General features: G+C 34.9%; 1 protein-coding gene across 2 annotated transcripts in view; it reads right to left on the reverse strand.

Annotated features, from left to right (window-relative positions):
• LOC144971239 (uncharacterized) overlaps positions 1-26,522 on the reverse strand; it is a 114,622-nt gene that overhangs the window by 23,234 nt on the left and 64,866 nt on the right. The window contains exons 1-6 of one of the 2 annotated variants that reach the window (XM_078911756.1): positions 19,811-21,015; positions 17,638-17,778; positions 12,682-12,922; positions 8,440-8,906; positions 3,776-3,902; positions 1,435-1,801 (exon numbers count right to left, since the gene is read on the reverse strand). In XM_078911756.1, the coding sequence (XP_078767882.1) occupies positions 1,435-1,801; positions 3,776-3,902; positions 8,440-8,906; positions 12,682-12,922; positions 17,638-17,778; positions 19,811-19,895 (1,428 nt within the window). In that variant the 5' untranslated portion in view covers positions 19,896-21,015. Of the gene's footprint in view, positions 1-1,434; positions 1,802-3,775; positions 3,903-8,439; positions 8,907-12,681; positions 12,923-17,637; positions 17,779-19,810; positions 21,016-26,522 lie in introns of those variants that run through there. The other variant, XM_078911757.1, reaches the window with a different exon arrangement.

Genomic DNA, 26,522 nt, shown 5'->3' on the forward strand with positions numbered 1-26,522 from the left:
AACAACACTCCCAGTAAACAGGGGTGATGTCACCCTGTGAAACAATGTCTCACAATGTCGCTTACGATGTATCAGAAATGTTTACCAAACTTGTATTGTATGAGAAAAAAGGGATTGTAGTAAGTGACTTTCTAAGTAGAAACCAAGTTGATGATCAAGCTTTTCTTTTTGTTTGTTTGTTTGTTGAAATTCAGTTAACTAGGAATGTAATTAATTCAAAGATTAAAAAGAAACCCTAAGAAAAACAAAAGCAAAACAGAAAAAACAACCACAAAAAAAGAAAAAAAGTAACAAAGAAAATAAAACAAACAAACAAAAAAAAAAATCAAAAAAAATAATAAAACAAATAAAATAAAAACAAAACGCATTACACGTTTTATCGCAATAACTGACCAAAAACAAACAAACCCAAAATTGTGATCTGTAAAATTTAACTGTATCAAGACTCGTTCCACCACGTAATGGAATATCAAAAGATTTGTTTACAAACAATCCGTGGCATTATACTATAATAACAATAAGAGACCAATCGTCTCATCACGGAATTATGCCTGGATGAACCTGATGCTTCAAGTTCAATTGATTGTGATCTAAAACTCATAACATTTAAGTTAAAATGAAATGTTTTCGCTGAAGAGATAAACAAAAATGAATGTAACTGCTTCAAACACAAAATACCAAGGACGGAACGTTTCGGGTTCAAAATTCTTCTTCAGCAAACAAAGAAAATTAAAAACTTAACCAAAAACAACAAAACAAAAACAATAAAAACACATAAATACATTACTTTAAAAAAACAGGACGACAACTGCGTTGAAGAGAGTGAGTTTTGTTTCTTAAGCTTAGTTTAAAAAATCCTCATTCTCACCAGCATAAATTAAAACGTATTTTTCTTTATATGTTTAATTCGGATCTGGTACCGTTATGAAACCCTAGGCCACATACCAATACCATTTTTTAGAATACTCCCATTCACGCGACAATGCCGTCGCCTAGGCATTCCATGAAGGAATATAGATATTCCAACAGGAATCACACATCTCTTTTCCAGAGTATACTATCGTACAGAAAGACGAAAATCAATTATTTAGAAAATAAAACACAAATGGTGCCATTTTGGGAAAATGATACTCGTTTTTGGGTCGGAAGGTCCTGGGTTCGAGCTTCCCTCGGCGCATAGTTGAGTCCTTGGAAAAGGCTCTTTACTCACATTCTCTCACCGTACTCAGATGTAAAATGAGTACCTGGCCGTTGACAGCGTTGCCTCTTCCGAAAAAATTGTAATATCGCCTAACAGGCGTCATGTCTCGGCATACATGTTTAGTGTTGCTGTTGGCAAGTGATCCCTTATAAAGCGCTTTGAGCACGTTTAGTGGATATCGCGCAAGCTAACAGCTCTATTTTTGGGACATAATAAGAGAACTATGAACGAACCTCTTTCCAGGCATAGGCCCAATCCTTGACGTCGACCGAAAATAGATGAGTATCATCCTGAGGATGTGTCATTTTAATTTCAAACCCACGGCCTTTGTCCTTCCGCTCCGTTACTGTGGCCTCGTAACCCATCAACGGAATTACAGACATAGGGCGGCCATCTTTGTCTGGTTTGTACATTGCTAAGCAACCGTTGGTAATAGCAACAAGGCGTCGATTCCATGTCAACTTCCCCTTATGCAAGAGCTCTCCGGACACATCGATGTTGTCCAATTTCCGAAATGGAGCCGATATTTCCCACTGGGACAGAGATTTGGACTTAGGCATTTTCTTGCTCATTTTTAATGTCTTTTTCTTTGAGGGTTTTCTGTGAAGAGGATATCAAATCAATGCGGTTAATTATGATGATGATGATGATGATGATGATGATGATGATGAAACTGATACTACTACTATTACTACTACTACTACTACTACTACTACTACTACTACTACTACTACTACTACTACTACTACTACTACTACTACTACTACTACTACTACTACTACTACTACTGCTACAACAACAACAACAACTACTACTACTACTACTACTACTACTACTACTACTACTACTACTACTACTACTACTACTACTACTACTACTACTACTACTACTACTACTACTACTACTACTACTTAAAGTAATAGTAATATAATAATATAATAATAATAATAATAATAATAATAATAATAATAATAATAATAATATAATAATAATAATAATAATAATAATAATAATAATAATAATAATAATAATAATAATAATAATAATAATAATAATAATAATATATTTGTACATCGCTTAAATAGAAAATGTATAGACGGGAAAATCTGATAAAGCAAAAAATATATTCACCATCTCCTGTTTCCTCCTCTCCCTTTTCCACCATCCCCATCACCAACAACAACACCATCATCACCTCCTCCTCCCCCCCTCCTCCTCCTCCTTCTCATCATCATCATCATCATCATCATCATCATCATCATCATCATCATCATCATCATCATCATCATCGTCGTCGTCGTCTTTCTCCTCCTCAATATTGTAATGATCCTCTTATTCTTGTCTTTCAAACCATCCTCCGTCAACATATTATTATCTAACTGGATAATATAAATATATCCTCGCCCTGCATCGCTGCAAGCACCCCACACCACTGTCTGCCATGCGATAATTCCAATCTTGTTTCTTCTACCTGTCAAACTCTATGATATATAACATCAATCTTGATTGTTTCACACCAAGTCGTGTATAAACCACACATACAACTCCAACAAAGCAACAATTATGTGATTATACTTCCCAAATAGACCATCTAATCATCTTATTACTTATTATGTAACATCATTAACTCAATAACTGGCTTTGTTAACTAATTTATTTATTACCTCCCTTCATCATTATGGCTTCCTTCTCTATAGATGGAACGAAATTGACGTCACTCAGCTCTTTGTTATTGTTTTTAGCCTGCCATTTTTATGAGTAGCTCTCGCTAAATTAGATTTATAAGACTATAAACGTTTATGGTTACATATAGATTTGTGTGTTAGTACATTATATCCTGCAATACCGACCGTGTACTCACTTTACACCTTGTAAGAGTGCGGAGAGGTAATGTGAGTAGAGGGCCTTTTCCGCCAAAGACTCAAATTTGTGCCGCCCAGACTGGGACTCGAATAATAGAAACATAGGGGTACAACAAAGGCGAGATTCACACCAGGGGACCAGAAAGCCACAAAGTGAGTAAAAATTTAAGTGTTAGATGAAAAAAAGTCGATTGAGTAAAAATTTAAGTGTTAGATGAAAAAAAGTCGATCATTTACATAGGGCGATATCAACTAAACGTGCTTAAAAGCGCTTTACATGTGGTCCCTAGCCAACAGTAACACTTAACACGGAAAAGGAGACATGACGCCTGTTAGGCGGTATTGCAATTATTTGAGAGAGAGAGAGAGAGAGAGAGAGAGAGAGAGAGAGAGAGAGAGAGAGAAAAGAGAGAGAGAGAGATACAGAGAGATAGATAGATAGATAGATAGATAGATAGAGAGAGAGAGAGAGAAAGAGAGAGAGAGAGAGAGAGAGAGAGAGAGAGAGAGAGAGAGAGAGAGAGAGAAAACGCTGTTAACGGCCACGTACTCATTTTACACCTGAGGAATGTGAGTAAAGAGCCATTTCCAAAGATTCAACTATGCGTCGTCTCTGAGATGAATTCAAATCCATGACCTACCGATCGGAATGCGAGTGTCATGCCACGAAACCACATAGCTGCACAAAAAATAAATAAAGAGAGGTACTCACGTTGGTAGCTTTATGCTTGCGTTCTCAGCCATCGTGCCCCCGTTGTTACGGTTGCTCTTACTACCGCAGTTGTTTGGGTCTTCATCTTCGTCGTCAAAAGACTCGTAACTCGTACTATCTCCATCTCCTGTAATAGGAGAGGAAGTTATTGATTATATTATCCAAATAGTGTTGAAACAATATTTACAGGTGCGATGGTATGCTATGTTGGGGTTACGTTTGAATTCGGGGGTTTAGAAGTAAGTCCATAGTCTCTCTCTCTCTCTCTCTCTCTCTCTCTCTCTCTCTCTCTCTCTCTCTCTCTCTCTCTCTCTCTCTCTCTCTCTCTCTCTCACACACACACACACACACACTCAAACACACATGCACACACTTTGGGTGAGTGAGTGAGAGAGAAGGTGGGCATGGGAGGAAACTGTTTTTTTTTTTTTAATAGTTTTTCATGCATGAAACATACACGTTTACAATAATTACTTCATTCCACCCATTCCTGGTTCGAGTCTCACTTTTCTCACTTTCACTATTTGTTTTCTTTGAGAAGATTATTAACCTCTAATTTGCTCATATTATGGACGATAATATAGATGATTTCTGCTGACATCGGAGGTTTGTTGTTTGAATAAGCTGTACCACTTCGTGCCGCAATTGGGCAATGGTATCGTAAGGTTCCACGAGAGAGAGAGAGAGAGAGAGAGAGAGAGAGAGAGAGAGAGAGAGAGAGAGAGAGAGAGTAATCTTCTTTATTTATGTTGTTTGTTTTTTTTTTTTTGTTTGTTTGTTGTTGTTTTTTTTTTTTGTTTTTTGTTTTTTTTTGTTTTTTTTTTGTTTTTGGGGGGGGGGTGTTTTTCTTCTTATTTTCATGTTTAAACCACGAAATCAATCGTTATGATACCATGGCTATAGTAATAAAAAATATGACAATGAAGGTGACCGCGATAAAAGGGGTTTGGAGCTTCAATTCAATTGACAAAGGGAAACACGAAACGTCCAATCATCTATTATCGTAGGAAAAGAATTCCGCTTAAATTCATTGAACAAACGATCAATAATAGTAAAGATAAATTTCAACCGCAATCATCTTCAAGGAAGAACACGGCTGTTTTAAATGTCACCCCTTTCCGTCAGGAATACAGATTAATCATGTGAATTTTATCTAGAGTAAGTTTTTAAAAAGTTCCTGAAGTTTCAATTCCTGTTTATTTCTGATATCTATTTCTTCTACCTTCAAGCAGCAACCTTTGCACTAAAAGCAAAACAGTACTTTTGATTTTATTGAAAACATGATAAAGTAGTTTCGTTCCCCCCCCCCCCCCCCCCCCTTTTTTTTTTTTTTCTTTTTTAACCACCAATTTAAAGCAACGTCAGTATTAATCATTCGATGATATTGACATTTTAATACGAAATGGCGATTTTTAAAAAGGAACTTTTAAAAAAACGTATACTATATAAATATTCACATGGTTAATCTGTATTCCTGACGTTGTTCTTCCTTGAAGATAATTGCGGTTGAAATTTATCTTTACTATCATTGATCGTTTGTTCTATGAATTTAAGCGGAATTCTTTAGCAAATTGGGGGACCAAATAGATCAGTTAGTAGAGCAAGTAGCTTCACGCGTAAAGGGACCAAGATTGATCCCAGGTGCAGTCAAGATTTTTTTTTTCTGTTCCCCCTGTCCACCCTGCAGTGATTGGGTACTTTGTTCTGTTAGAGATGGCGGAAAGTACTATCAAAAGGATAGCAAACAAAATGCTATTGTCCGTGTCACTCTATGGAAACCTGGATAAACTTCGGCTCCATGGGCCTAATGGCTCCCAAGGACGGTTTTTTGTTTATGTTTTTGCAAGTTATAATTATGTGACAAGTCACAGGTTGTCGTATGCATCAACTTCAGCAAAATATACTTAAAAACTTTTTAAAAAATCATGTCTTACATTATCTATAATCATAACGATGTGTCCTCAGGTCATGGAACATTAAACCTATTTGCCAGGCCTAATTTGTTTAATTTGAAGAACGATTATTGAAGTTTGCAAAACCAAGATAATTGTAACCCCCGAAGAAGGGCTTGAACAATTCCAGGTTCTTTCATACCCGCCGCCAAAACAGGTGTACCTTATTATTATGAGTCATCATATTTTTCACACAAAAGTTTTCCTCAATCTTCTCCTCTCATACGATTCCTCCTCCTTCTCCTCCTCCTCCTCCTCCTCCCCCTTTTCGTCCTCCTCCTCCTCCTCCTCCTCCTCCTCCTCCTCCTTCTTCTTCTTCTTCTTCTTTTTCTTTAATCATCTTTCCTTTCACTTCTCTATTTCCTAGTTTATGTATTATATTCGACTAAGGACGGAATTATCCATAATCCGATAAATCATTCACTTCTTTAACTGCTTCACTTTAGAAACTGTCTTTCTGTTTATTGTCAGGCAATTGTGTAGCTCTGATTCAGCTAAACGAAACTTAGAAATGTTGACATTTATCACGCTTAATCGCAGAAAAATGAATTCAACGACAATACGTTGAATAGAAAATGAAGACTTGATGCATGTATTATAAATAAGTCCGTTGATTTAACATGGAAAAAAGTCAGTCCTTATAATATGCACTCTCCACTCCAATTCTATCCTCCCGAAAAACGTGGTCACATTGAATAGAGGAGTCAAATTACGCTTGCATTTTTAATGCAGTTGAATTCAATGGACACCAAAAAGACATTATTATGTCAAGAAGAATTAAAATAAAAAGGAACAAAATCTCGAGAATATAGGATATTCTCACGAGAAAGCTGAATAATTCTTTCGGTGCACTGAACACAAAGGTATAATTTGACGTCTATATTGCAATTCATATTCTATACAACCCGCTGGTTAATTGACGAACTTATTTTTGTAAGATATTATATATCCTATAAAAGAGACGATTTTTATGTTATATGCTATCAACGATTGAAAATTGTAAAGTATTAGCATATCTCGTTAAAAACAGAAGGATTCCCACATTTTGAAATTGGGACACGTTCAGTTTATAGAAGCAAAATGTAAGGATTGGGCTTTAAAAAACTAGAAGTCGAAACCTTTATTATGAGGAAATTGACAATCATTTAAATGGGTTATGCATTGTTTTGTTTATTGGTTTGTTTTGGTTTCATTTTATTTTGTTAGACTACAAAAGAACGTTTGAAACGTACGTGTATTTATTTATAAATAGGTAAATGTTGATTTGAACCAACCTACAAAATATTTCAAATTAAATCCAGTGTTAAATTGTGACTTGAATACTGTGTTGAATTTACCATACTGGCTACACATCTCTAATATGATCTCTTATCAAGACAGCTCCTTAGGTATCACATTTGTTATTATTTATCCTAGTAACTGTTCGGGCGGGGCGAAGATATTCTGATTGTTTAATTGATGTCTTTCCTATATTTGAAATAAATAATAATGTGAAATTGAATGTAAGCTTCAATTTAATTACAAAAACAGATCAAATGAACGTTTCGGGTTTCACCTTTATAAAGGGGAAACCCGAAACGTTCATTTGATCTGTTTTTGTAATTAAATTGAAGCTTACATTCAATTTCACATTATTATTTATTTCTTCGAGCTTCGAGCAGCAACATTTACATTTCTATATTTGGTTACACTGATATCATTGTTGAGCTTTCTATTATTATGTAAATACGTATAGGTCTGGTGATAGTACCACGTTACTATCCTACTTTCATAGCTAAATAAAGCTCACTTTTGTCAATTCTTATGTCATATCATGTTTTGTAGTTTTAATGGCAGCTATCAACATAAACACCTGGCAATCTGTAGTCCATTCTAATATCATGATTCTGTTTTAAACTACGGTTTAGTGTCTATTGAGATAACCGTTTATACCAAAGAGACAACTATGGTGGCAATATTTAAAAAAGCTTTTAAAGAGAATTAAAAGGTAACCAAGGTAAACTCAAATTGCTCAGTGCATGACAACGTTGACTACATCTTACGACAAGAGGAAATATCAGCCATGTCCATCAATTCGTGATCTTGTGATGACAATCCGATATTTATTCTTTTGAAAACAATCCGCCATAAAAAGAATTGGACGATGATCATAATAACAAATTAAGAAACTAACATTCAATTCAAAACATAAAAAACGTTAGTTCTATAGACCAGTTACAAAAATTATCTACAGGGCGAGAATTGAAATCTTAAGATATTAATATTTCTGATATCGATGTTTGTCATCATCGAAATCACACTTATTCATTATGCTTGTTCCAATAGCATGTCATGTATAAGGTAAAGAATTATTATTCTAGTTAGGCTTTAATAAGATAAGCGGATAAAAAAGTTCAGGCATAAAAAAAAAAAGATTGTATTGGGCATCGTTCATATGGCGGAAGAGATTTAAGATAATCAACTATTCAACTATACGAATCAAAAACTCGCAGTAATTTCGAGCATCCTCAATCTGTAGTTAGTCCACATCAGGGTATTCACTGAGCAAATTTAAACTAAGATAATGAACAAGTGCCAAATCCATTCTCCCTATTAAAATGATCATAATACATTTCTGTTATGCAACGAAACGGATTCCTCCCTTATTCAACCTATCTACTCGATACATGTTTTGTTGCCTGTATATAATAGGTTATAAGTCCAAATGCTCACCTGATGCATCTGGGTCAGAGCGATCCGATCGTTCAGACCGTCCACAGACCTCACCTCTTCTGGGCAATGGCGGCCTGAATGGTAAGTCTGGGGGCGCCTCGTCCGTCAGGCCGTTGATGGAGCTCCTGCTGCCCGAATCCGAGAACCGAATGTCTCGTCTGGGCGGCAGAGGCGGCGGTACTGGCGGAGGTCCCATTGTTGCAGCAGATTCTATGACGTCATCATGGAGTTCTTCGGTACTTTCCGCCATTGGGAGACTGGGGTGAGATCCGCCGTCATCAGAAAGCAGCTGCATAGCAACTGGAATTTCGTAGTCATTCTCGCCGTTATCATCGCCGTCACCGTCGTCACCGCCGTGCTCGAAGATGTTATTGTGGCTGCTGGATCTGTCTCGTTCATCGATATCGTCCCCATCATAAGGGTTGTCAACGGATCGTCTTTCTTTGTGGTCAGAGTCATCTTTGCAGCTGAAATTATGTAAATAATAATAGCACTGCTTAGGGGCGTATGAGACAATTTATTAACGCCAGATCTTAATTTGGAACACATATTAAGCTGCATGAATCTATGAACTTTGATTATACTGAAATAAAATAAATATATAAATAAATAAAAAACACACACACACACACAAACACACACGTGAGCGCGCATAAGTAACTATACAATATAAACCTTTTTAAAAAGGGTTAACAGTTGTGTTTTTTGTTGGTTTTTTTTTTGTTTTTTTTTTTTTGTTTTTTGGTATTTCTTTTTATTTCTTATTTTTTTATTTCTTTATTTATTACTTTCTCCGCCCTCCGCTCTACTTAAAAATATAAGCGGAACAAAAAACAGGAAGCGGTGCATAAAGACCCCTTGCTAATATCTAGGTTCATATTTCATGAACAACGAAAGTATAATAATATGATTCAATGCATATAAAAGACCTCCCGACGTAACTAGAGACAGGAGCTAGAACGCAGGTCTACATTATCGTGGGAGAGAGGGAGGAGAGAGATTGCAGGAAAAATGCCTGAAATGGCATCGCGATTTCTTACAGTGTTTATCTAACACAATGCCACATGTGTTGTGGAAAAGGTAATACGCCCCATTACATCATTCAACGGCTGTATTGATGCTATACGCTTAGCTAAATAACTCATAAATCCGCCGGACGGATAGAACGAACAAACACAGAAAACAATGTGTAACTGTGAACGATTACAATCTGATTGATACAATTTGGTGAGAACTACTCATAAAAATGACTGGCTAAAACAATACCAAAGAGCTGAGTGGCGTCAATCTATAAATTGCTCGCAGGTGAATAAACACAGCACTTTCTCATTCAAAAATCATATTATAGAAATACAGATAAACAAATAAAAGAAGTTTGTTTTCTCTCTCTCTCTCTCTCTCTCTCTCTCTCTCTCTCTCTCTCTCCTGCCCCCCTCTCTCTCTCTCTCTCTCTCTCCTCTCTCTCTGCCCCCCCCCTCTCTCTCTCTCTCTCTCTCTCTCTCTCTCTCTCTCTCTCTCTCTCCCATTTTGAGGTTGACAAAACTAGGCAACCGCAAAGTACTTTCTGTCACTTACAATGTCATGGACAAAACAATTATTTTTTTTCAAATTTAAAGATGCAGACTTATAAATGACCTTGCTGGTGACAGGTGCTAAGGAAATAGTAACATCCTATACTCTCTTATACGAGTTATGAAATAAATTTACACAGTGAATTTGTTCAATTTTCACAATGGAGTTGTAATCGAATTAAAAAATGGCATGGATGATATGGCATTTATATTATACCGACCTTGGAGATATATAAATCTCATTTTTTAGTTACCAATCTCAATAACACACTAATAATTACAGGCTATGGAACGTGTCAAAAAGCTCATCACCGGTCATCAACTGTGTACAGCAGGTGGTTTGATAACGGGCATGATCTATATTAACTTTCCATGTGCCCGAGGTCATTCGTCACATGGCGAAGTGTGCTCAAAATGACCCACATAGTAGTAGTAGTGTCGTATGGTCTTCACACCTCCAAGTGTGACTCATTCCCACATAGTGAAAAGTGTTCACAGTTTGAGAAATATCCAACGTTACAATACTCTTCAACAGTCAAATCGTCACTTCCTTCCTAATGACGCATGGTAACTTAGTAACACTGGCTCTAAACTATCGGAACAATGGCGGACGCCCGTATGAAATATTTCTCCGACGAGCATAAAAGCGTATCCAGAGGAGGAAAAAACATAAGTTTGATCATGTTTTGACTTTTACACATTCTGATCACAAGGCATATGAAAAGTTCTAGCCAGCATGAAGAATAATGAGTAATGATTTTCTTTGTTTAGAACCAAGATGGCCGCCGTTGCCGGACGGCGTGACATCAGACTACTGGATCCTATTGGTCATTTTGCTCAGCATGACTCATGGGTAGGTTTACAACTTTCATAAACACAGCCCGTGTCCAATCGTTGTACAGAAACAAATCATGTAATCGATGACGTGGTTGGACGAAAACATGAATATAGATCGGTCCCATTATAGCCATCGATTACTTTCATACATAGATAAAATTTTTTGTAATAATAATAATGAAGGTTCGAATCGAATACAATCTGTGAAATTATTAAATGCAACGTCAAGGATGTGGACATGTTCCCTACTTTACTACGATGGTGGTCAAGTCAGATTTAAACCCAAGCACTGATGGAGAAGCTGGGTTTGTTAAATCTAATGGAGACTACTATATGATAAATCGGGGTGGTATCCAGAGGGTTGCCAACGGTTGTTTTGTCCTACCGAAACATACCTAAGAAATCTAAATAGACTCCACTTCCATGGGCCATAGTAACTTAGGGTCCTATGCAAAGTTTTGCCTGCGATAGGTATAGATAGTTCGAAGATGACGTCACTCAGTCTTTGTCATTGTTTTTGCCATCCGCGTTTATGAGTAATGATCACTGAACTGTATTACCTGATATAAACGTTCATGGATACACACAGTTTTGTGTGTTGGCCGTTATACTTCGGATGGCAATGTTATGACTCTCAGCCAAGCGCATATATCTATAGATAGACGAAGTTAACATCACTCCGGTCTTTGTTATTGTTTTTTGTCATCCGTGTTTATGGGTAATTCTCACTAAACTGTTATAACCAGACTATAAACGTTCAAGGTTACACAGTTTACTGTGTTGATCCGTTATACTTTCGGATGACAATATTGTGAGCTTCTTAGACAAGCGTATACTATCTATAGACACTTAAATAACCACACCTCGTGGACAGTCGTCATAATGTAAATAATGACAGCGATTGGTATACATAGCAAACTCCACAGGTTTCACTATCGATGATTTGTGTCTAAGTTAAATACCCAATATTCTACCACTTGATGAATAAAGCCAACACAGTTATTTTCGACTAAGAGTAACCTTAAACGTTTATAATATGGTCGAGAAAATCGTATGATAACTACTCGCCCATTTGGCGATATGGAAACAATAACAAAGATCAGAGAAAGGTCAAATTCATTCACTTTATTGTTTATAAACAACCAACTATGTTTGTCCGAGCACGTGTGAAGGCATGTCACATATCCCATGTTTGATTGGTCAAAAATTTACTGGTTAATTGTCCGTTTAATGCCACGGAAACGGGGATAGACTCCGACTATAATAATATGAGCCTTCTATGGCCGCTGAAGGACCTCAGTCAGGTCTGTTATCTGTGCTACGTTTTATTATGAGGAGACGTAACTATTATACATTCATAAGAGGGAGATCGAGAATAGGAGAAATATGGCCATAAATTTGGAATCATTCATGAAACAGAAATACCGGGAAGAATTAAAAACAAACAAAAACACACACAACACACACACACACAAAAAAACAACTACATGACACAATTAACCCGAACACAGCAAATCACAAATACTTTCCAAATATACGTTATGTGTATGGATCAACTAAAGAATAATAACTAGAAATCTCGGGATTAATTGAGATATTTAAAGATGTACAAACATACATCAAGTAGTTACCACACAATTTATCTCTTTCTATTATACTGATTATATAACATTAATACTCAATATGCTCCGTAAAAAATTAAAACAACTTATAAGCTGCATTGACACATCTTACAGTTTCTTAGTAATATAAAGAGCATAGTTTGTTATACAGCACCATTTAAAACCCATAAAACAAAACTGACGTATAATATATTTATTATTATTACTATTACCTGTCATCAAGGATGTCGATGTCGTCATAGACCTTGACCTTCTCCAAACTGTCATCATCCCCATCAGGCACCTCGTCTCTTTCTTCAGCCAAGTGACTTCCTGTTCCTCTCCAACTGCGGGATATCTCTCTCTGAGTGGCGGCAAAATCTGGCTGTTGACATGTCGTTGTTGTGCTCTGGCTGGATGGGATTCCACTTTTTCCTTCCGTGTCCTTGAGCAGTTCCTGGGGAACGTTGCGTCCTGAAACATTTATTTAAAAACATGAACATTTTATGTAGCGCACTTCACGGGTTTATCATGCTCAATGCTTCATTTATTCCCCAGGAGACCATAATATGGAACCAGTGAGTTCTAAAATACGCATAGCCTCTTAGATTCACTTTACATTAGTATTCTAACAATGTTATAATTTATTACTTAGATCTTGGTGGATCTCAATTTTCAAAAACAAACAAAATCTTAAACAACAAACAATATATATATATATATATATATATATATATATATATATATAAATAAATAAATAATAAATAAATAAATAAATAAATAAATAAATAAGTAAATAAATAAATAAATATATATATATATATATATATATATATATATATATATATATATATATATATATATATATATATATATATATATAAACAAAAAACAAAAACAAAACCAAAATAAACCCCCCAAAAATAAATTAAACAGCAACAATAACAAAACAGACAACAACAAAAGAAAACAAGGCAATTCCTGAAATTTCCTGAAAGTTTCCATCTCCATTACAATTGATATCGCAAAGAGTTTCTTTGATCATAGAAATTTGCAACATCAAATTGTTGTCGTCTTTTTGTTTGTAACACCTCACCACTTTTCTTTTTTTTTTTGTTGGGGTGAAAAAAAAGGGGGGGGGGGGGTATTATGTATGTCATACTATAGATAGAATGCGCTTGGCCAAGGAGTTCACAACATTGCCATCCGGAAGTATAACGGACCAACACACAAACTCTGTGTAACCATGAACTTTTATAGTCTGGTTAATACAGTTTAGTGAGAACAACTCACAAACGCGGATGGCAAAAACAATAACAAAGGCCTGAGTGACGTCATCTGCATACTATCTATATAATAATGATTATTCTATAGATAGTATGAAGTTGACGTCACCCAGGTCTTTGTTATTGCTTTTTGACATTCGCGTTTATGAGTAATTCTCACTCAACTGTATTAACCAGACTATAAACGTTTAAGGTTGCACAAAGTTTTGTGCGTTGGTCTGTGATAGTTCTGGATCGCAATGGTTTGAGCTTCTTAGTCAAGCGCAAACTATCTTTACTATCCATTTCCTTTATAAAGAATTTAGAGCTTTGGTTCTTAAAAGAAAATCTGGCGTGCAAGCGTCGACACAATTTTATATAATTAATGCCTACGTCTCTCTTTCCACCAAAAATTCCTTAGTCTTCCATTCCTAGATCTGGTTGCCAGCAACAAAACTGAATGCCTTTGAAGAGCGGAAAATATTGACATTGTCATTGTCAAGATTATCTGTTTGTCAGGACTTGTTTAACTAGGACGAAGAATAGATAGAACGTAGTTGACGTCACTCGGGTTTTTGTTATTTTGTTGTTTATGAGTAGTTCTTACTAAACTGTATTAGCCAGACTATAAAAGTTCATGGTTACACAGAGTTTTGTGTATTGGTCCGTTTTCTTCCGGATGGCAATTTTGCGAGCTTCTTAGCCAAGCGCATACTATCTATAGAAGGAGGGACAAGTAAATCTATTAATTGTTATCAGTTTAAACTGTTTAACTCTTTTGTCCGCCTGCAGCACCATTGGGTAGAAAAAGAGACAAACTATGAGTAGGCGTGAAACGTTCTCGTATGTAGACTATCTTCCTTCAGAGTCATTTGGTCCATGGAGCCTAAGATTATCCCGGTTTCTATGACGTGAAACGGAAAATAGCAATTGCTGGATACCCTTAGGATAGGACGCTAGTCTACCACAATGTACTTTCCGACAGCTCTAAGAGATTCGCTACCCAATCAGTGCTGGGTGGACAGGGGGTCAGAAAAAAATCTCGATTTCAGTCTCTTTTCTTGTGAAGCGAGTGCTCGTGCGGCTATGTGGTCTAGTGGTATGGAACTCGCTTTCGGATCGGAAGGTCCTGGGTTCGAGCCTCGCTCGGCGCATAGTTGACTCCTTGGAGAAGGCTCTTTACTCACATTCTCTCACCGTACTCAGATGTAAAAAGAGTACCGGGCCGTTAACAGCGTTGTCTCTCTCCGAAAAACATTGTAACATCGCCTAACAGACGCCATGTCCCGTCCTAAATGTTAATTGTTGCTGTTGACCAGGGACCCCTTGTAAAGCGCTTTGAGCACATTTTAGTGGATATTGCGCTATATAAAAGCTCATTTTTTTATTTTTTTCTACAAACTGAGCTGCTATAGGGATCCCCTGACTTGTATCTATACTTTTGTAAATAATTTATTACAACCTCCCGTTCATTGCACGGGTAACCATGCTTATAACATAACATTGAAGGAGATAACGTTCATCCCTGATAATCTTTTCAGTCTTTAAAAACAGAAACTATTGTGTGATTCACCCACCTTGGAGTATCTACTATCTACCCTCTCTTTTAATATAATTGTAATCCTGTAATATACTGACAACGCCACATTTCTTAGTAATTCTCTTTTACACAGTAATACAAAGAAGACAAAGCTTTATAAACATCTATCTATAGGCAAGAATACAAAGGTTTCAATCCTTTTCAAACTCAGCAATTTTTTGAATTATTTTAATCATTGTGTGAAATAGAATCGTTATGTCGGTGGATCCTATTGAAATTCGTTATCAAACATTTCTCCTTTATGTCACTCTATGGCAAAATGACAAAACGCGTTTTTTTACATTTTTGCCAGAAAACTTTTGGCTCAATGGAATATTCATAGATATTAAAATAATAAAAAATGATGACCAACGTGCTCATATTTACAGGTCAGATAACCGAACGCAATGATGGGCTTGATTTAACGTTGTAGTGGACAATATTTTGCGTCGGTTTGAGAGAATTTCCATTATAACAGTGAGCCCATAACAATTTGGGTTATCAGACCTGCAAATGAGTACACATGGATTGGGACCCATCGCTTCAAGGCGGTATTAGTATTATATTGGGTTGACCCGATGCCACAATGTGACCTACATTTAGGCCATTTCAGCGCCGATGAAAAGGAAGAACGCGGATAATCAAAAAGTTATAGATTTACAATAGAAAGAACACCAGAAAAAGCAAGACAAAGAGCAATGGTTCAAACAGGGAACATATGAAGATCCCAAGAGCACACTACACAGCGTACTTAGTTTGAGATCACCTAAAACTCTCATCCAGACGCAAGCACAAGTCCCCACTAAGGGAGCACACTCAAATTAAATGTTTACAAATCATATAAATGTAAAACAAACATAATACAGTGCATAACGAAGAGACAATTTACGAGACAAAAAAAATATCATCTCCCAAAATTCTAACTATACATTTGACTGTTTCCCTCCCAGTCAGGGCATCCAGCTAGGGCCAGGACAAATCCATGTAATCTCATTCCAAGACAAAGACAGAAAGTAGGGTGGAAAACAGATAGACAGGGGGGATGGAAGACACAATAAGTGCGTTCCTGTCAACTATGGAAGGTCAGGAACCCCACCCATATATCGGGATGAATCAGACCAAGAAAAGTGAATTTAGATAAACACTGATAAGAAATACGAACTTAACGATTTTTGCAGTCTAATAAATACTTATTCACCACCATAACGAATGGACGCTTAACCCTAACTTTCATTCAGATTCAATCAACTGCTAACTACTGACCAAGAAAACTATCCCATTTTTCAAGTTTCATTTTTGTGGTAATAAATTCAGATTCAAACAACTGGTTCACCCGGATGACAAGGCCACTAAGGGGGTTTAAGGTTAAATTGGGAAGTAAAATTTCCATTTTAACAAACATTTAACAAACTATAATATTAATTTCTCCCCAATTAAATACTAAAACATAAAGACAATTATCCAAAATATGTCAAGGCTAGGGGTTAAATTCTTAGTGTTTAAATCACCCAGGTAAAATATCGTTTTGGGCAGAAGGCCATAATTTGTCTCTGTCTCTTTTTGATATATCAAAAAAGTCTCAGGTTTAAGACATTTTGAAATATTGGGGGTTACCTGATCGGGCTGTTGGCTGGTCGGATAAATTTTATTGATTTTATGCGTTAGGTAAAATACTTACAGCCAAATTAAACATACCAACACACAAAATTGTGGGCTATCTTTAACGTTTAAATTCTGATTGATATAAGTTACTGAGAACTAATAACTAACTAGCTGTCTATAAATAATTTTTAAAAAGATGTGAGTGACGTCAACTTTGTTCCTTCTATATGTTTACCCTTTATTTATTCTGCCGTGCTCTTTAAAAAAAACACCAAAATTAAAAAAAAAATTAAAAAAAAAAACAAACGACAAACAATCAATAAAAAAAAAAAAGAAAAATTTTGGCCACATACCTCGTCCTTCAACTATCGATCGATGTGAATGACGAATCTTCTGTCCAAACCTTTTAAAATGTGGTTTTTTTTTCTTCTCATTGTACAGCAGATTTGCTTTTTGGTTACCCCGAGGCAGGCCTGTTTACTTGATTTTCTTATTTATTTAATCGTAATTTTTAGGCGATAAACATGATAGCCGCTATAGTCAAGTTTCAACAGTTTACCCTGACAATGAACATTTGATTAAATATCATTTCAAAACCTTAACAAACTTTCATTTTCAAGAAGTTTTAATGGCTTAAAGTTCCTCATGAACTTCTGAAAGTGGAGGCAACATTTCGTAATTCTACGAACAATTCGTAACAGTTGGCAGGTCTGCCTTGAGGAATTCCTTTACGTTGGACTTACCTTCTCTAGGCGGGACAGTCGGGGGCAGCTTGACGATGTCCAAACGTTCCAGGAAGAACAGGCGTCTCTGCTCGGCAAATGGAGACAGTTTTTCTGACGCGAGTGTCTCGGACAGAAACTCCTCTATTCCTGGGAGAAGTTCTGGAAATAAAAGATATAAAAACCTATGAGCTGTGTGTTTTTATTATAACAAAGCAAGTTGGGGATAACTTTTATTTCTCACGTGGTGAAGAAAATGGTCGGGGGTCATGTTAGCTCAGAGAGCAGCACTCACTTCACACGCAAAGGCACTGAGATCATCCCGTGTGCAGTCGAGATTATTTTCTGACCCTCCTTTCCATCCTGCAGTGAATGGGTAGCTGGGTCTGTGAGATCTGGCGGAAAGGAATCAAGCAATTGCCTCTCCAAGAGCTTAATTTTGCACCACTCATAGTGGGTCTCGAGCCCAGGACTTTCCGATCCAAAGGCAAAAGTAATAATACAAGATCACATAGACGTACAAAAATAAAAATGCAATAGTTTTTAGTAATGGGTAGATGACCAGGCTTTGGACAAAATATTGATTTTTATAATGTCGATACAAAGAAAAAAATATATATATACATATTACGTTATTTTGAAATAATATGAACGGATTAATTTTCTTTAGTTAATATGGGTAAAACAATGAAAATGATTTTAAAACTGAAGGTTTTGTGCCAAATGAATAGCTCTAAAAGCTCAAAGTATCGAAAACGACCCTTTAAGACTCTGCAATCTGCAACACGTTTCTTTATTAAGCACTAGCTACTTAACTCTCAAATTTGCAGAAAGGCTTATCATAACCTTTTAAGAAGTTGAATATCTCGAACTCTTTTTTTGTTTACCAAGACACGATTCTTCTTTTTCCCTTGTAGGAAGGGCACTGCCTAGATATTTCCAACAATTAAAGGTTATATATGGATTCTATTTCCATGCCTTGTTTATCTCGAATTTACATCTATACAATCCTGAGCGTTAGGAATATGAATGCTTTCCAAATAATACATTCTTATAAAATTAGCGATCCATTGCAGTGGTTTTCTTGTTATTAATGATGTTTACATACAAAATTATACGTAAACAAAACCGTTAATGATTTGAATGTACTGGATGAACGCTAATATTATGCATAGAATAATCAATATTTATAGCCTTCACTCAATAGCAGTTTATATGTTGTTCTACCAAACACAGAAGTGTTATCATTTGTAAAACTAATATGCATTGATATGAATCAAGAACTGCAAAGGCTAGCAATAATTATAACAATAAAAATATTATTATTATTATTATTATTATTATTATTATTTATTATTATTATTATTATTATTATTATTATTATTATTATTTATTATTATTATTATTATTATTTATATATTATAATAATAATAATAATAATAATAATAATAATAATAATAATAATATTAATACATACACTACTACTACTACTATACTACTACTACTACTACTACTACTACTACTACTACTACTACTAATAATAATAATAAAATTATAATAATAATAATAATATATATATATAATAATATAATATAATAATAATATAATAATAATAATAATAATAATAATAATAATAATAAGATAATAATAATAAAAAAGAAAAAAAAAAAGAAGAAGAAGATAAGAAGAAAAGAAGAAGAAGAAAAGAAGAAGAAGAAAAAAGAAGAAGAAGAAGAAGAAGAAGAAGAAGAAGAAGAAGAAAAGAAGAAGAAGAAGAAAGAAGAAGAAGAAGAAGAAGAAGAAAGAAGAAGAAGAAGAAAGAAGAAGAAGAAAAGGGAAAGAAGAAGAAGAAGAAGAAGAAGAGAGGAAGAAAAACAAACAAGAAGAAGAAAATCCAGAAAGCAAGAAGAAGACTGTAGTGTAGTTAAATTTTAACTATTTATCTTAAGTAACAGCAGAGAAGGGAGTAACAGTCTAATTTATTGGGTTGAAATTCCATATTTTCAGCTCAAGTTTACTTGAGATTATATGACTGTATTGTACGTGTTATCAAAAGGGACAATTTTTCATAGCCAGTCATGTTCATGTTCATAATTGGAGAAAAATACTCAGATGCAGTCGTGTTATTCACCGTTCATTGAAAGATATGCAGTATAATAGAATACAAAAGTACTACACATGGTATAATTCCTACCTTGAAATCGGGACCAGAAGAGAGGGTGATATCGGACGGTGTTCAAAACAGTTTGATCCTTTACTGAATCTACACACTCTTCCATCTTAGAACCAAATTAGCCATTTTGAGTTTAAAGGCCATCGCATTTTCCACTATTAATTCATTCCATAATCAAAAACAATCATTGCTCCATAATCAAAAACAATCATTGTTGCGAACGATTAATAGCAAGATATTATTTCGTCCATAAGCTTGACCAATCATTGTCGTACGTTTTCTCAATTGAGGCAATTGTTTTAAAATACTTTATAATTAATCTAACCATCATCAACATAGTCATCCACTAGAACGTGTTAGTTTATACAACTTATGTCCATGTTTATACCACACTTAATGATAATGCGCTTCAAAATGAGAGGTCAGGGTCCACATTAGCATGAAACCCGGGTTTTGTTTGGGGTTTTCTTTTTTGTCTGTTGGGTATATTTTTCAACAAGAACAATATAATACCATTCTATCACTGCCTATTCTAAAACAATCTATTCTACAAAATAAAAAATAGGTTTGGGGATCAACATTGTCCAATGTTAAATTTTTATCATCGAGCACAGAATTATTGGCAAATCAAAAAAAAAAACCAGAAAACTTTTTTTTACAGACTGGTATACGTGTCACTTGCAAACATTTATTTTTAAATTTCAGCCTAATTCTATCACATTGACTCAAATTAATACTAAGAAAATCTGCTAGGTCGTAATACTCCGTCCTAAATTGGCCGCTGTCTTTCATTGCGCATGTAAGTATAATTGATACTACACAATTCTAGCACATCCGCAATAAAAAGTGATGACGTAATTTGTAAATCTCTCTTGATACCAAGAAGTTATAATCTCAACCGCATCAAAGAATGATGAGGTAATTTGCGGGTTCTCCACTAATTGTTTATAATTTAGTAAAGTTCACATTTTATGTGAGTGACCAAAGGACACGACAGGAAAGACGTTTCCAATCTATCTGATCACAAACCAACTTTAAATTTCTACAAACTCGAGGCACAGTAGGACCATGTCACGAAAAAACCAAGTTAAGTCAATGTCTTTCTGGTTTAATCTCAACAATTAATTCTACTCAACAAAACATTCTTGTTTTGGCCAGAAAAGGTTGACTAAAAATATCGATTGATGAAAATGGTCCTGAGCTAAAAAAAAAAAAAAAAAAAAAAACTTTATAATATTTCAAACTCGACTTCTTTGAAGTCTCAGGTTAGAGAATTAGTTAATGTCGTTTTAATCGACCAATATTTTAAAGTAAAACTTTTCCGCCCAACTGAAATAAAACTGTTTTATATCAGAGTAGGACAATCAAAATGCCCTACTATACTTTTCACTCCTTTTCTAGTCTAAATATCAAACCTTCTGTCATACATAAAAATAAAAACACCGTTTTTCTCTTTTTTATTTATTGAAAAGTGATTACTTTATATTATTATATTCACAGATTAAGACGCCATCCAAATGTCTCGAAAGATGAGATATCTTAAGTTGTTTTTTTTAAACATTAAAAGATCATCTTTAACTTTCAACATATAGATAGTATGAAACACGTTTATTCCGTTAAATAAAAGGTTTTTTTTATTGCACGTAGGTTAGGTATTTTTATATGATATCTGACAGTCTGAATAAAAAAATCAAAATTAAATATAAAAACAAAAACAAAAACTAATGATATGATGAAATCCAGGACTACACATGTTTACGAGTTGGAAACACAACGTTTTAAATAACCCCAGAATGAGCATATTATGCATGAAGAACTTTTTAAAAATGTTTAACACATGTGCCGGTAAACAAAATAGGGAAAGAAAACAAAACAAAACAAAAGACCTCACCCCAATCAGACGCTACCTTCATCCATCGTTCCTGCATCGTTTCTTTATCTAAGATTTTCTCCCCACAGCAGACAGTCAAAAGCTTCTTATCGTCCAAAACCCGCCATGGCCTCATCTGATAATCCCATTAATTTATTCTCTATGTCTTTTATTTATTTATTCAGTAAAAAAAAAGATAGCAAGAGATCAGGTGAAGATGAATATGATATTTCCCCTCCCCTCGCTCTTACCCTAAAAACAGATTTATCTGTAGAATCTTTCAATTTCAATGATTGACAATTAAAACTATTTTTACCCATCGAACGTTCGCCTCATTATCCTTCTTGGTATGGAATGCTACATGTCTGCGGTTACTCTCATCACATTAAAAAAAAAAAATAAAAAAATAAAAGGAGTGTGTGTGTGGGGGGGGGGGGGGGGAGAGATTGACAATGAAGAAAAAGAAGAAACAGTTCGATATTATTTTAGTTATCTTACCATCAACTGGTTATGTAATTAATACACATCTGCTCACCAACTCACCCACTCACTTTAAGAAGTTCATCAATGCTTTTCTTATTAAGTAATTTCAACTCACCCGTTTGTCCCGTCTTGATTACACCCATCAATTTAACAACAATAATATAATAATAATAATAATAATAATAATATAATAATAATAATAATAATAATAATAATAATAATAATAATAATAATAATAATAATAATAATAATAATAATAAAATTAAAAATCCAGTAACGCACAAATTCACAGTTCCGCGGATTTATGTATAAAAAGTACTGACTGCTAAGAGTGCTATATTGACGTTTCTGATAAAAAGAAATTTGTTTCAAACCTTTCTGGGATGTTTTCCTCACATAAACATCAGACAACTCATACGACCATGTTTACCAATTTTCATCAAATTGTACTTTTATTTTTAAAAACAAGCATATTTGTGACTCAGCGTCTCAAAATGGAGTTACCTTTCACATGAACCAGTTGGTTAAATATCAAATTTAAAATAACGTGATGAAAAAATTGAAATCTTGAAATTAGCACTTTAAAGTACTGTATTCATCTCGTCAATAAAAAAGGCGAAGTCCCAGATTTGAGAGGATTTATTTTTTGCCAAGAGGAGGATCATTTAAATCGATCGGGATTCGAAGGACAAGTTTTCAGGCCAACTCTTAAAATACATTTTTTCCCCGAGTATGACTGTTAATTGGTTAATAGTAGACATGTACACCTACTCTTCTCTATGCCATCAGTGTTAGCATTACAACTTTCCCTATCAGATAAACCCCTACAATCACATACACAAATCAGACTCTTTTACGGTCCTACTTTGAAAGAAAAAAAAAACAAAACACATATCTAAAATTTTGACCAGGAGACTTGCCCTTCAAATATCGATCGATTAAAAACACCTTTATCTTGGCATAACTTTTCAAAATGGGACTTCCTGGAACTCCCAGGTTTGAGGTGTTTGACAAGATAAGGGTCAATTTAATCGATCGATATTTTATGGACGAGTTTTCTGGCCAAAATATTAGATACGTGTTTTTTCGAAATACGATGGTATAATCCCATCCCTCCATCTTACCCCCAGACCAAGTGGGAACGGAATCCCATGCCAACACAAACAACTTGTATAAAAATAAGAATAAAAGGCCACCGTATCTAGTCGCACAGCAAAGAATTTAATTCTTAAACTAGAGTGTGGGGAAAACAGACTTGGGGCAATCATTAAAAAAGTAGTTGTTGACGCATTCAAAGAGATTTCAATGTCTGAGACTATTTTATTCTAACTGTAACCTTCTATATATAGAGTTAATCCTATTGAAGTGAGGTCTCCATGCCAGTCCACAACAACAGTGGCAAATAAAAGAAAAAAATCATAAATTACTTATCACCCAATAATAGAACTCAAAACTATATATTTCTATTATCTCTCTCTCTCTCTCTCTCTCTCTCTCTCTCCCTCTCTCTCTCTCTCTCTCTCTCTCTCTCTCTCTCTCTCTTTCTCTCTCTCTCTCTCTCTCTCTCTCACTCTCTCTCTCTCTGTGTCTGTCTGTCTGTCTCTTTCTCTCTTATCCCTCTGCCCATCTCCTTCTTCATCCTCTATCCTTTAATCTTTCTTTCCTTAAACCTACCTAACAATCTAACTGCCAATCTCTAATAGTTATTATTTGCATATCGTGTTTATAGTGCACGCTTGTTGTTGTTGTTGTTGTTGTTGTTGTTGTTGTTGTGTGTATGAAGGCTGGTTTTCCAAAACTCGTAAAGTCGATTTTTCTACTTTTTGAGATTTTCTATCCATGAGATAAATTGAAACGTAAATTTTATTTTAAGCATCAACTGGCAAAAGAATTTCCCCAGATTTGTAGGAATTTTAAGTTTAAATATGATAAAATAATAGAGCGAATGAGAAATTTTAAGGGGAAAAATTCTTCAATATCTCGAAATGGGAAAACTTGGGAGTTTTGGAAAACCACTCTTCATACATATATATATATGTGTGTGTGTGTGTGTGTGTGTGTCTATATATTTATCTATCTATCTATCTCCCCCTCCATCTCCCTATTCTTTCTCCCTAACACTCTCACACATTGTCACTCAAACTCACCCATACACACACATACACATAGTCAATCTTTCATTCTGTTGTTCCTCCACCTCCTCCTATGGTTTTCTTAACCCAATGACATAATAATATCTATTTATATGACATTTTCATTTAGTTGGAATAACGCCAGTCTATGTGTTATAACATCGCTTTTATCGTCAATCATTGCCACAACTCTCAGCAACAAACTTCAACCAGTAAACTGCCGTACTCTAAAAAAAAAAAAAACCCCGAAAAACTGGAAATTAAAAATTTGGCCAGAAAATCTCGTCCTTCAAATATCGATCGATTTAAATGACCCTGTCTTGACAAAAACTCTAAAACCTGGGACTTCGCAGTCCCCGGTTAGAGAGTTTTTGCCAAGATGTGGGTCATTTAAATCGATCGATATTTGAAGGACGAGGTTTTCTGGCCAAATTGTTAATTACGGTTTCTCCAGAGTACGGCAGTTAAATGGTTAAGCATTTCAAGATAAATTTTCCTGGGACTTTTAAACTCTGTTATCCAACATTTAATTAATCTATTATCTTCCGCTAATAAGCGGCCCGCGTATTTCATGCGTTCCGCATTCGTTCTAATTTATTGACTCGTGCATATCAATCAAACAGAGAAGGTATCGCTTTACATATCCATCCTTTAATGCAGTAAACTATTTAAAATCAAACGAATCCATCATGATATCAATTAGCCGAGCACAACATGCCAAAAATGAGACTCCGAATTAATTAATATAATATCTAGTATGGGAAACTAAAATTGCTGCGGATTCACGTGGTGGAAAATAAGTTTAAAAATTATAACACAAAGTAACATAACATAGCATATGGGTTGCTTAAGTCAAATGTATGTAAATGCTCTGTGAAAATAAAGCAATATTTTTTTTTAAGAACCCCCAAAAAATCAACCAAACAAACAAACAAAACAGAAAGAAAAAAAAAGACAAGAAAAAATAAAAGGCTCGGGTAAAAAATTCCCCGATATGATCATACGCAGTAATTGTTCATCTTTTCATAATTACTGGAAACCAAAAATTCTCATGTGACCCTGCCTGCTGCACTGGGATGGACAAATTTCAATTTTTTGATTAGGGCTGTTAATCAGATATGAGAAAAACTCTTGTATTTTCAGGACGGATAGTCATGAGAAAAAAACAAACTTCGATTTGAAGCCAAAAATTGTACTTAAAGTAACCCGTCAAGTTTGTTGTCGACAAGGAGTTCTTTCATGGAGTATGAATAATGAGATGAGTGACTTTTCTTTGTAATGTACAAGAAGAGATGCAATGCGATATTTTTTTTCAAAACGTCTTTATAAACGCAGTGTATTTTAATTACGAATTGTGTAAGTGTACGTTTTGTTGTAGCAATTTGCTCTGCATATTGATGTGATGCGATATGCTCGTATTATGACGCGATGATAAATGTAATGAAATAATTTTAACAGCAAAATATTATGTCATGCAATTTGCCTTGACTAATTCGCTTCAAAATCTATGCAAATGTGCTGTCACAGAAATCATAAATAAACGTTTACTGTTTTTCATTCATAGTGATTGCTCCTAAATATTCTGAGTTCTTGTGGCTAATCAGGAAACAAAAAACAGACCAGTTGTCACTATTCATCAAAAATATAATAAAGAGCCACTTTGCCATTTCATAATGTGGAAAAATAAGAGTGACAACTCATCAAGGCTTCTGAAATAAGGTTTTACCCCTTAATATCCCAACATCTTAAAACTCTTATCATTCATTTAAAATAAAATCCAATCGTTAATATTCCCAAATGAAAATAACCAGATAAAAGTGTTTAGACAGAATCAATTCAGTTTGGGAAGAAAATCAATAACGACGTAATATCTTTAAAATACACGCGATATATTGGCAGAATTGTGTATACAATCTTAAATAAAGACTGTACGAAAGTAGTGTCGGATACACTCTTCATTAGCAACTAATAAAATAAATAAATTATCAGATAAAACCCTCTTTGTTAATGAAAAAAAATGTAAATTAAAAATATGTTATAGGTATCCGTCGTGATTTGGCCATTATAATATAACAATCCAACCACAATTCATCAAACACAGAAGTTGTATGGGAACAAGCACAGTCTCCGCAGAAATCCATGAAGACTTGACTTGATACATTATAATATATCCCTGACGTTTACGAAGAGAAAATATTCTCCGAAACCCATCCTCACCACTACGGACAGGCACGTGGAATTATGATGG

Source organism: Berghia stephanieae, chromosome 4, assembly GCF_034508935.2.
Source record: "Berghia stephanieae isolate SIO BIC M18660-M18661 chromosome 4, UCSD_Bste_1.3, whole genome shotgun sequence".
NCBI lineage: Eukaryota > Metazoa > Mollusca > Gastropoda > Nudibranchia > Aeolidiidae > Berghia > Berghia stephanieae.